The 12,272-nt window shown below is 39.7% G+C and overlaps 1 protein-coding gene across 1 annotated transcript; it reads left to right on the top strand.

Moving 5' to 3' along the window:
- The first annotated feature begins 7,764 nt into the window (after positions 1-7,764).
- On the top strand, positions 7,765-9,093 carry LOC139737036 (uncharacterized protein F54H12.2-like). Its single transcript, XM_071647713.1, has one exon. The coding sequence runs from the start codon at positions 7,765-7,767 to the stop codon at positions 9,091-9,093; it is 1,329 nt and encodes a 442-aa protein (XP_071503814.1).
- Positions 9,094-12,272: the final 3,179 nt, after the last annotated feature.

Raw genomic sequence — 12,272 nt, 5'->3', positions numbered from 1 at the left:
TTTCGTAATGTCATGAAGATGTCGATTGCGCAATGCCGTCATCGATGGCGCAATTATCGATTGTTGTTTTGTTTGATATTGTTATAGAGACACGTGTTTTGAGGTTCGGATTAGCGTCAAAGACAACAATAGGAGGAGGAACTTATGCGGGAAGGTCGCTGAAATCAATACAAGAATCCATAGAGAATAATACAAAGAGAAAAGTGAAGATAAAATTATGTAGCAGACTCATAGAGCTCTACTTTAATCAGCAGGCCCTTCTTAACCCGTTGCATATGGGAACCTAGTGGTCTGTGTATTAAGTCTATGGGGATTTCAGAATTCAGTATGGAATGGGTTAATTGTCTATGCAGTGGATGGTTGCCGATATGTTCATCGACATGAGCACTGTGATTACAATTATCGTGCATTATTGCCATTTTGTACCACGTTCGTGTTGGTTACTACCGATGGTTGCAGATACAAACGTATGTCTATTTTACCGGTGATATAAAAAGGTTCGGTAACTGAATGAGTTAAAGGAAAATTCTCTCTTTTTAAAAGAAAGCATGATGCTGGTTTTATTATTATATCTCCACTCTGCGAATGGTGTTGGTGAGCATTGAAACACAGCTAACTACTTGTTACGTATTCTCCTACTTCTTAAACTTTTCCTCTGAAGATAATCTTCTATAGCGGTAGATCAAGTTCTACGTTAAAGGGGATGGCTAGTATCTGATCAGTGGGAATCAGTGGGAATGCTGGGGGATGATTGTTACAATCCTTGTGGGATTCATTTAAGAGTTCATTATATATCTATTGCTGTGTGAAATTGTTTTGCTTCAGAATGGTCTCATATTCAAGTAATGTGCAGTTTAAGGCCCCGTCTCTGTACAGGCATGCTAACCTGGACACATTTAACTGCACATTACTTGAATATGAGACCATTCTGAAGCAAATGTTGTCACATAACAATAGATCTATAATGTACTCCTAAATGAATCCAACAAGGATTGGAACAATCATCCCCCAGCATTCCCACTGATTCCCACTGATCAGTTACCAGCCATCCCCCTTGAGTAAATAGTGTGGTTCTGTATAGTGTGGTTTCATTTTGTCATACTTGAGCGTGTGCCCCTATTGTCCATTGTAAATTTTCGAGGATTTTAGAGTGATCCCTGAGGTCACTCTGATACGAGTGAAAATGAACATTTCCACTCAAAATTCACTCCAATTTCACTCTAAATTCACTCGTTTTTGTATTCACTCGATCTTTTCTAGAGAGTCCTTCATCAATGTTGAGTGGTGTATTTGAGGTGTAGAAGTCAACATGCGGGATTTCGACCAGACATTTTCCTATATGAAAACAATAATAATCTCAGATTACGTCTTCTTAGACAACAGTTACAATGTACATGTATTATTGCTTTGTTCTTTTCTATCATAATTATGTTAACATTATGTCTATTAAGAAATGTATTGCGTTTATATAACTGTATGACGCGAGAAAAAACAGAATGATAATGTATATCCATGGAATTTCGTATTACATCATTAAAAAGTGTCACGATGTTGACGTTCAGAAAAAGAAACCAACAACATGTGTTAGAAGTGTTGAGTTACCCAGAAGAGATTAATCACGTTCATTTAGAAAGTGACATTATCGTTGTAACGCCTCGACGAGTATAGTGATTTGTTCACTTCTATACGTTGACTCAACACATGGAGCAACAAAATATCGTCAGTCACACTCAGGTTATTATGTTAGTTTCAGGGCCATTCTCAGATTAAGTGTTCAATTCCATGGGAGTAAAACCGAAAAATCAACCACAAAGTAATACATTCAAAGATGTGTTTTCGGAAACTTCAAAACCGGTCAAATACGAAACAAAAAGTGGAACATTCTAAATGATGGCCATTCATTGAGTAAAAATGAATTGAAATAGAGCATCATATATGATTTTTGATCACCAATCAGATACGTTACCGCAAATTTACATCTTGTAATGGACTCCTAACTCTGAATTAAATTTATTGTTTTGATCCAATTTCTGTTCAGGAAAAGACATCTGTCCCCCCTAAAGATATTGGGGTTTTTCAAGAGGTAAAGATGTTGTCATCCCTTGCTAATTGGTAGAAATTATTTCTGTGTGGTAGGTTGAAATATGCTTTTTGCTGAAATGAAATATAACCTTAAAATTCACTTTGTATTTTTAGCAAATTTCGCTTACAAATAAAGTTTCGAATCCCACAAATCATGCAAAGGGAACGATCCGATCTGAAATTTCCACAGGAAACAAATATGAATTGCTTTCCTGGGAAAATAACTATTGAAAAACATCGAATCACCTTTGGTAACGTATCTGGTAAAATATAAGTAATAATTTTAGTTGTGTATGAATTAATAAATATCACCTGTTAGAAGAATAGGTATTGGTATATAGATAGAGTGGCGTATAGATAGAGTTGGGGGCTTAATCCCTTGCTCTGGGGGGAAGTCGTAAAAAGAGATGAGGGTATGAATGGGGTGCGATATGAAAATATAAGGGTAATGGAGTTACGTGTCAGGTGTATGAGAAAGAGTTGATGGAAAATATGATGGTAGTGAAAGGGGAAAAATATAAGGGTAATGGAGTTACGTGTCAGGTGTATGAGAAAGAGTTGATGGTAGTGAATGTTGGTAAATGGTGAAATTATGGTGGTATTTTATGGGTCAAGTTGAAGTTTGACAGACTTGTTCACATGATTTATAACGTGTTGTGTGAAAGGTTGGAGAGCATCGACTGGTGTGATTTTTTTTGGAGCAAGGAAATATGTGAAGAATGATGGTAGTTACGTTCAAAGATTGGGATTAATTATGATGGTGGGGTAAAGCTGTGGTAGAAAGTGTATAAATAACTTGACAGCGAGGAGAACGACATGCATTTGCTGTTGCGATTTTTTTAGCTGTGAGCAAATTGACTGTGAGTCTACAACATTCCGACTTTATCATGGCTTCTGCTTCATCATCGTACGCTGCTGTAGCGGCATCAGAGGAAAACCGTGCACTACTATCTCCGCATCAGTTGGCAGAGAACTTGCTTAACAACGCTTTCCAGGTAAGATTCGAAACGTAGTTTTGATACAATGTATAGTGTCGTTTGTATTGTGGATATCATGTCGTAATGATCGAGTGTTGGCGTACAGTATTTTTTTTTTTTGATGATGTCTGTTTCGTTGAATGTGCTACTGAAAGTTGAAATATGGCGTTGCGTGATAATGATGATCGCTGATGGGATGATGGTAGTAGGTTTAAACGTTCGTAGTATTTGTTGATTTGTTTTTTTAAATTTTATTTGATAGGATTCGTCGTGTGAAAATGTAAGCAAGATGCAACCGACAACTAGTGAAAATCAGCCTTTAGAAAAACCGTACAAATTCGAGGAGGGTGTCAAAGCTGCGTTTGAAATTGGGAAATCTCGTTTTGTAGTAGTCAAAACGTTTTATGGGAAACCCTACGTGAATATCAGGGAATATTATCAGAAAAAAGATAGTGGACCAAAAATGTTTGCTGGAAAAAGAGGCATCAATCTCACTTTAGAAAACTGGAAAGAGTTCATGAAAGTGATGAGGTCGGTAAATGCTCATGTCACCGAAGCGGATAGGTTTTTGTCAAAGCAGAGAAAGTTGAAGTCAACGAAGTGAACTTTATATCTTGTTTGTTTGTTTGTTTGTGTTTTTGAAATACATTTTTTATTAATGTGAAAGTCAAATTGATACAAGGAGTGAGAACATTATACAAAATAGAAGAAAAAAAAGTTAACCAACAGGGGGATGATGGATAGGCGTGGAGATTATTTATTTATTTATTTTTTTTTACAAAGAAAAAAAAGAAGAAATAGAATAGTCGAAGGTTGTGTCGGACTAGTATATTTACGGTTGCTTTCTTCGCTGTGCATTATCTACCCTGCTCTACAACAGGATGCTCGCGCCGAACTTGAGCCTGGGGAGATTGTCAGCGGAGGCGATACACCTCCCTGTGTGGTGTTATCTCCCTTTAAAAGTCCTCGTTTTTGCTGGGCTCCGGAACGGTCGGGGCAGCTAGCTGAGATACCCCAAGCCTTGCTGGACGAAGTAAGGACAACTATCCAGTTTGGTGCTGTGCCTGGGTCTGAGAAGGAGGATGAGGGGAAGAAGGAGGAGGGAGGACACGCCGGTTGGCAGGACCAAGACGGAGAGGAGGAGGAGGAAAAGAGGGATGAGAAGGAGGACGGAGACCGGACCAAAACTGGGAAGGAGGAGGAGGAGGAGGAGACGGCGAGTCTCTCGGCGTCGCTGATGGTTGTAGTTGGAGCGGTGGTGACGAGAAGGATTAATGAGGTGGTACGTTCTCGCTGCTACGGTTGCCAACACGACCGGCCAGGACAGATGGACCATGTAGAGTGTTTGTGGAGGAGTTTGAGTGAAATAGTCGATGATTATTTTGATGAAGCAATCAGGTCAGTCAGTGAGACTGACCTGATTGGACAACTGCGCCAGATTTATCATTGGGAGGAACTCTTTGAAGAGGATAGAGAGCTGTTGGTGGTGGAAATGGTGGAGTTTTTCCACTTTCAGTTAGGTAGAGAAGCAATACAGAAAACACTTAAAAAACAGGTGTTAAGCTTGTAACCAGTTTTGTACAGCTCCTCCCTCCTTTTTTTTTTTGTCATCCGAGCTCTTTTTTTCCTTTTTTTTTTTTTGTTACTCTCTACCACAGCCGCTCCCAACCCCAACCCCCCTCCCCCAATAACAAATAAGCAAATATACTAGTTTGCTAGATAGCTAGCTCCCTATGGATTATTTTTATATGGATGTAATACGTGTATAACATGATGCTACTCAGTAAATTTGCGAATAAAAGCCTTTTTTTTAATACTGTATGGATGATTCCGTGAAAATTTGAAACTCGTTTGTATTTTGTTGATTTTATTGATAGTGTTTACAAACAAAATTGTGGATTTGTTGATGTTGTTTGGTGAATTCTGGGCTTACTCGTTCGTGCACTCTAGATTTAGTATGATCGATTGCTTGAGTGAATATGCGTATACCCGTATGTTTCGCGCACCGACATGTCCTTGATATGGATATATTCATATACATGTACGTAACAATATTTACATATACATTTCTTTTAAATATACAATTGCATGTGTGTGTGTGTGTGTGTGTGTGTGTGTGTTTGATCTTGAAATAGATTAAGGGGGGTATTAGAAAATAAACAAACGAACAAACAAACAGATAGACAAAATGGGTAGAGAGAAGGAGACAGACAGACAGACAGATAGACAGATTTGAGTTATAAGCGAGCTGAAGAACGGTGCGAGTGCATTTGAATAGCTATTATTAAATGCGTGAGGTTGTTAATGCGGATGCAATGGATGGATATCTGAGACAAATATACTTTAATCCTGAGCATGAGGCGAGTTTTGGCGGTGTAGATCGCTTGCATAAGTTTGTTAAGGAGGACGGTGTACATAAGCTGTCACGCAAACAAATTAAGGAGTGGTTAGCGAGCGTTGATACTTACACACTTCACAAACCCGTAAGGCGAACATTTCCTAAGAGTAAGGTGTTAGTGACTGGTATGGATGAACAATGGCAAATGGATCTGGTAGATGTGTCTTCACTTTCTAGACATAACGGTGGTAACAGATATTTGCTTACTGTCATAGATGTCCTCTCAAAATATGCTTGGGTGGTAGCGTTGAAAGACAAAACTGGCATTGCATTAACAAGGGCTATCAAGGGTATTTTTAAATCAGGGCGCGTACCGTTAAAGATACAAACAGATAAAGGGACGGAATTTACGAATCGCCGAGTACAGACATTTTTAAAGGAGAGAGACATAGAGTTTTTTACTACGGAAAATGACACGAAGGCGAGCGTGGTTGAAAGGTTTAATAGAACTCTCAAAGAAAAAATGTGGAAATATTTTACCCATAGAAATACTTTGAAGTACACAACGATTCTCCAAAAGCTAGTGACGGCCTACAATAATAGCTACCACAGATCTATCAAAACTAAGCCCAATCTCGTCAGCAAAAGGAACGAAGGAGACGTTTGGAAAACATTGTATAAAGACTCTATCTCGATCAAGTCTGATAGTGGGTATAGTGGAAAGTTTGAGAAAGGTGACCGAGTGCGTATTAGCAAGGCCAAGCAAAAATTTGAAAAGGGGTATTTACCAAATTGGACAGAGGAACTGTTTAATGTCAAACGTCGCAAATACAGAGGCTTACCTATTTACGAATTAGAAGACGATAAGGGAGAATCGCTTACGGGCACCTTTTACGAACCAGAATTGCAGAAAGTAAACAAACCGAAAGAGGGCTATTACGGAGTTGAACAAGTGCTTAAGACGAGAAAGAGAGGAAAGAAAAGGCAGTATTTTGTCAAATTTGTTGGTTATCCTTCCTCTTTTAATCAGTGGGTAGATGAGATAGATAAAGAGTATCATAACTGACTAGATTGTCATTTATGATTGGGTCACGATGGAGAGCGAAGAACAATTTTACGTCACGCTTCCGTCGAATAGTTCCATGAATTATTTTCCGAACAATGTTCTCACCAGTTATAAAACCAAATTAGCGACGCCTCTTTCTTTACAAGGTGGTTGGGAAGTCGCTTTGGTCGAATTTATTTATCCCTTTTCGTGGTTTAACGTGAACGCTAGCAATAACAAATTTAGTTTTCACGTTGAAAATCGCGAAGTGCATAGTGGATGCATACCGAATGGTTATTACCGCGAAACGGCTAACGTATGTAACGCCATCAAAAAGTCTTTGCCCGAAAACCTCCAAAGTCACGTAAATTTTCGCACCAATGACAATACAGGTAGAGTAGCCGTCACGTTGGCACCACGTAGTGGCTTGCGCGTGAGTGCGGGATTAGGACAATTGATCGGGTTTCCCGACGGGACAATCACGGAGACGAACACGGAGGCGCCCTTTCTGCCTGACGTTGATGGCGCTTTACATGCTATATACGTTTATACCGATATTATAGAAAATCAGAGAGTAGGAGATATTAGCGCTCCCTTGCTGAAAATTGTATCTGTAAATCGAAAGAAGGTTGGAGAAGTTGTTTCGCACTCGTTTCAACGGCCTCATTACTATCCCGTAAAATCAAAATACATTGACATAGTGTCTATTGATATAAGGAATGATTTGGGAGAAAAGGTGCCATTTGAAAGTGGGAAAGTCATAGCGATACTTCATTTCCGTTCTGTCAGGAAGCCAGCCCTATTTTATTAATATCTATGATAGCACGAGCAATAATTTAATCGGCAATATAAATAATCAATACCAATAATGTCTCTGAAACAGTATCTAAACGTGAGAAATGGAATTATACCGAGCTCAGTTCAGATTGGTGGATCGGTGCCAGTCTTTCGTGGGGCGAGAATACAACGTGGATACGGATTAGGTGGAATGTTAAAAGGTTTATTTAAAACGGCTTTACCGCTTATAACACAAGGTGGTAAGCTGCTTGGAAAGAGAGCTCTACAAAGCGGGATAAACGTCGCGCAAAATGTCGTGAAAGGAAACCGTCTCAAAGATGCTTCCAGCGCCGAATTGAACAGAATTGTCAAAGAAATGAAATTAACAACCCGCGCAAAAAAACACAAATCGAACATGCATAAAAAGAAGGACAGAGCTCGACCGGTCCTCACTTCCAGCAAGAACAAGAGACGGAAAAGAAGTCCCGATATATTCGACGCATTATAACTTTTTCGTGCCTACACTTGCCCTATAAACAACTACCATGGATAAACCTCACAAGTCATCCTGTCCATGCGACAAGTCCGAAACGGATCTGTTTTCGTTACCCCCAACCCAAGTTACTGTAGAAAAGGGGAAATGGGTGCAATATTTTCCATTGACAAACATCACGGACGCCACGCCCATTCAGTTTCACATCCAAGGCTCACCGGAAGAATACACCGACTTGTCGCAAACCTTACTTCACGTTCGAGCAAAAGTGACTAACCCCGATGGATCTCCCATACAGGAGGAAGCCAAGGTTGCACCCACGAACATGTTTTTGCACACCTTATTCAGCGACGTTGATCTAATGCTGAATGATCGCTTGATCACTCCGTCTAACAATACCTACAATTATCGCGCTATGCTGGAATCGCTTCTGACATACGGGCCTGAAGCAAAACAGAGTCAATTGACATCCGCTTTGTTTTACAAAGACACCGCTGGAGGCATGGAAGACAACAATCCCTTATCGGAAAGCTCCACGAATCAAGGACTGAAAACTCGCCATTCGTTTATCAAGAATGGTAACACAGTGGACATGATAGGCACGCTTCATCTGGATATGGTCTTTCAGGATCGCCTTCTTCTCGGAGGCCTAGACATCAAACTTAAACTGAACCGCAGCAAAGATGAATTCAGTTTAATGTCATCTACTCCTGACAGCAACTATAAAGTTGTCATCAGCGAAGCCTCTCTATACGTGAGACGCATCAAACTCAACCCTGAAACAGCCTTGCTTCACGCCAAAACGCTAGAGAGTCAAACGGCCAAGTATCCGATTCGCAGAGTCGAAGTGAAGACATTTTCCATCCCTCGCGGTAATCTGTCATTTACCAGGGAAAGTCTCATTTTAGGTCAGCTGCCCAAACGACTAGTCATAGGCTGCGTAAGCAACGCAGCCTTTAACGGAGACTACGCGCTCAACCCATACAATTTCCAGCACTTTGACCTGAACTTCCTCGCCCTCTACGCCGACACGGAGCAAGTCCCCTGGAAACCGCTGAGACCGAAGTTCTCCGAACCAAACCCGAACTATATTCTCGCTTACCAGACACTCTTTTCGGGAACAAACACTCTCTTTCACGACAAAGGCAATGGCATCAGCCGTCAAGACTACGCGGACGGCTATAGCTTGTACGCATTTGATCTGACTCCGGACCTATCCTCGGGAGACACCTTTAATCTGAGAAGGCAAGGAAACCTACGGCTAGAAATGCAATTTGCCAGAGCTCTGCCTATAACCATCAATGTCCTTGTATACGCCGAGTACGAGAGCATCGTGGAGATTGACCGAAGCCGAAATATCGTCTTGGATTTTGGAGTCTGAAGCGTATACGTGGTGCTTCGATTCAGGATGGACACTAGAGATATATTAAACGTTGTAGAAAATTGTTACGAATTGAATAACATATTTTTGGGAGTGTTTCCTTCCGATCAATTACCAAGGGGTGTAAAAGCTTTTCCAGCGGCTTTGATCGTTAATGCCGATAATCACGCTCAACCGGGAAGTCACTGGTTAGCCATTTATATAGATGATAACGGACATGGGGAATTTTTCGATTCATTCGCCAGACATCCCTCCTTATATTCCAAATATTTTGTTAATTTCTTAGATAAGAATTGTCGGTCGTGGCGATACAATGAAACAGCGTTACAGTCTAATTGGTCCACAGTGTGTGGACAATATTGTTTGTTTTATCTTTTACGTAGAGTTAGGGGGGAAAGTACGGGTAGCATTCTCGCACGCTTTAATCACAATCGCTTACACAATGATCGCCAAGTTCATGCATACATCAATCACCACTTCCCTATTTACGCACCAATCCGTGATAAAGAGCTGATACTAAGACAAATTGCCAAATCGCTACACACAACCGATTAAACGTTAGGCTACCAAAACAAACAAGGAAGATTGTGACAAGATGTATCTTTTCAGTGTATGTAACAAAGCTCTCGTGTTTTTATTCACATCATGAATAAATGATCAGTTTGTACGTACAAAAGAATCGTTCGTTCGTTCTCGCGTTGTGTACATTACATGCGTTTGTTTGTTGGTGGGTTACATTTTTTTTTTTTTTGAGTGCGTGTCTTGTCGACTACATTACAAACTGGTAAAAGCAGTACACTCATGTAATGAGTTTTAGAGTGGATCTGAATTGCTTGCGTGAAAAAAAAAAAACAAACATACTGTTGTCATAATACATCGACTCATAAAACGATGATACGTCTTACACAAAAGTTAATACGCTACTAGTAATTAATTAAGCTTCACGACGGACAATAATCACAATGCATAAATACGATACAATTATCATTGTAAGACGCAAAACATGTTTGATAACATTTTAATAAAGGCGTATTTACAGACATTTTGATAAAACACTATTTTACAGACATAACGCGACTTAGCGTTTCTTAAACATAATACACTTCCGATATACAATATATCGTATGAGATAAACGCGGTTTAAATGAACAAACTCTTCGGCATTAGATAATACAAACGTTTATACACGCATCATTTTTGTTCTTGTTGCTAGTCACTGTGTGGACGTCTCTTAACACAAAGTACAAAGTGATAATGATCATCGGTATTGGGTCTCAGTAATGACAAATATTAAAACAAACAAAAGGCGATACATCCTAGCTGCAAATAATGATAATGGTAATGATGATGATAAACAGCGACATTATTCGCCAGAAATGATTTAGAGATCAAAAACTTTCCCAGCGTTTGAGTCTCTTGGTCAGATATTGACGTTGAGATCGTTTACGTTTTGATTCTATATGAGCCTGCATCGGGGGCACGAGGGGTAAGATTTTTGGTACAGCCCCATCGATTGCCGAAGACGGATCTTTGGTTTTCATGCGTTGATAGATTTCACGACGATTAACATTCGCTATAAGAAATTCTGGTACATTTACATCGACTAAAATACGCATAAATTGTTGCCAACCTACGGGATTGACAGCTTTTCGCCCTTTCATGACATCGTACATTAAATCTATGACGTTAGAACCGGGTATGGCACGACCATTAAAAATCAGTTCACCCCGCTCGTTATACAATGCATCTTGATCATGTTTAGATAGATGATCCATAAGCAACGAAGCCTTGGTTCGTAATGTCACAGGTAACAACTTCAAAGCATTTTCTTTGTAATGTAAGTTTAGTCCACTACTACTACTACTTTCTTCGTTTTTCTTCGGTTTTGACTCGTCAGCTTTTCTCGTTTTATCATCGTTAATGGAACTTGGAGTTTGAACAACATCTCCTTCCTTAGAAACTCGTTCCAAAATATTTACAGTCATAGGTTTTGAAGAAGGATCGTGATGTTGCAGTTGCAAATATTTTTGCAACGTCTGATTGTACAAACTTATTTTTTGCACGTCTGACAAGTCTTTTCTCTTCAGTACGTCTTGCATACCAGCATCCAGCTCCGATAAGACTTTACGAGTGGGATTAGCACTCCCCGACGAAGTTTGAATCGTTTCGGCTAATTCAGAAGGCACGAGTACCATCTTCCGAGTAAATTCCATGATGGTTAATAAAAGGAATCATTAAGAGAAGACTGCGGAGAGAAGAGGAGCCAGCAGCGCCGACAAAAATCCACCTTTCTGGACAAGTATTTCTCTGCGTTTTCTGTTACTGTTGCGTTTATCAGCGAGTCGTCTCAAATGATGCTTATGTTGCGACAGCGCTTTCTTTTGAGCGGGCTTCAAGGGCACGTTACCTTTTAAAGTATTGTTACAAACTTCCGACACACAATTAATCAAATCTTTATGAGCGTGTTGTAAAAATTCACGCCTCTGACGTGGACGACACCTAGCCAACACTTGAAGTTCTGGCAAATACTTCTTCAGCTTTTGAGACATGATGAACGAGTGAGATCGTGATACATTTTACACAAGCATTTATAGTCTATCGATCTTGACTGGAGAATTAAAAAAAAAATGTACGAGCAATCAATGACACGTAGTTACGTATCGGTATTACATACAAATATCATGAATTATTTACAGCTCTTTCACCACTAAGTTTTTTACACTTGCATTTTCGGGGAAATTATTTCTTTACGTAAACGATTGTAAATTCGTCCGGAAAAATGTTTGTCCTCAAGCGATATTCTTCTTTAGTATCTGGTCTTAAATCGAATAATAAATAACCATACGGGTTTTTTGTAGCGTCATTGTAAGCTTCTTGCACAAATTTCGCACAACCAGGATAAAGTTGTCTGCCCAAGTGCGTAATTTGTAGCTTGTCGCGAGGACTCTTAAAAAAGACTAAATATTGGGTGTTTAAACTAATACTTCGCGCTTCTTTTCCCCGATGAAAAAGATTTTGCACGATAAAAATTACCGACAGATTCCTGTGGTGCGAGCCACGCGTAAATAAAGTACTCATTTTGCTGTCGTGACTACACTCAGTCATAAGATCATCTACTACAACGAGATTACGAACATTAGGATCAATCATAGATTCAAGATTATGTGGGAAACCTTCGA

The sequence above is a fragment of the Diadema antillarum genome, unplaced genomic scaffold (assembly GCF_040938485.1).
Source record: "Diadema antillarum isolate AM-2024a unplaced genomic scaffold, OU_Dant_1.0 seq00000676_RagTag, whole genome shotgun sequence".
Classification (NCBI taxonomy): domain Eukaryota; kingdom Metazoa; phylum Echinodermata; class Echinoidea; order Diadematoida; family Diadematidae; genus Diadema; species Diadema antillarum.
The sequence above is the reverse complement of the archived record's forward strand: the minus strand, read 5'-3'. Positions and strand labels throughout refer to the sequence as shown.

Coding starts and splice junctions, on each gene's coding strand:
- LOC139737036 (XM_071647713.1), top strand. CDS start 7,765: ATGGATAAACCTCACAAGTCATCCTGTCCATGCGACAAGTCCGAAACG.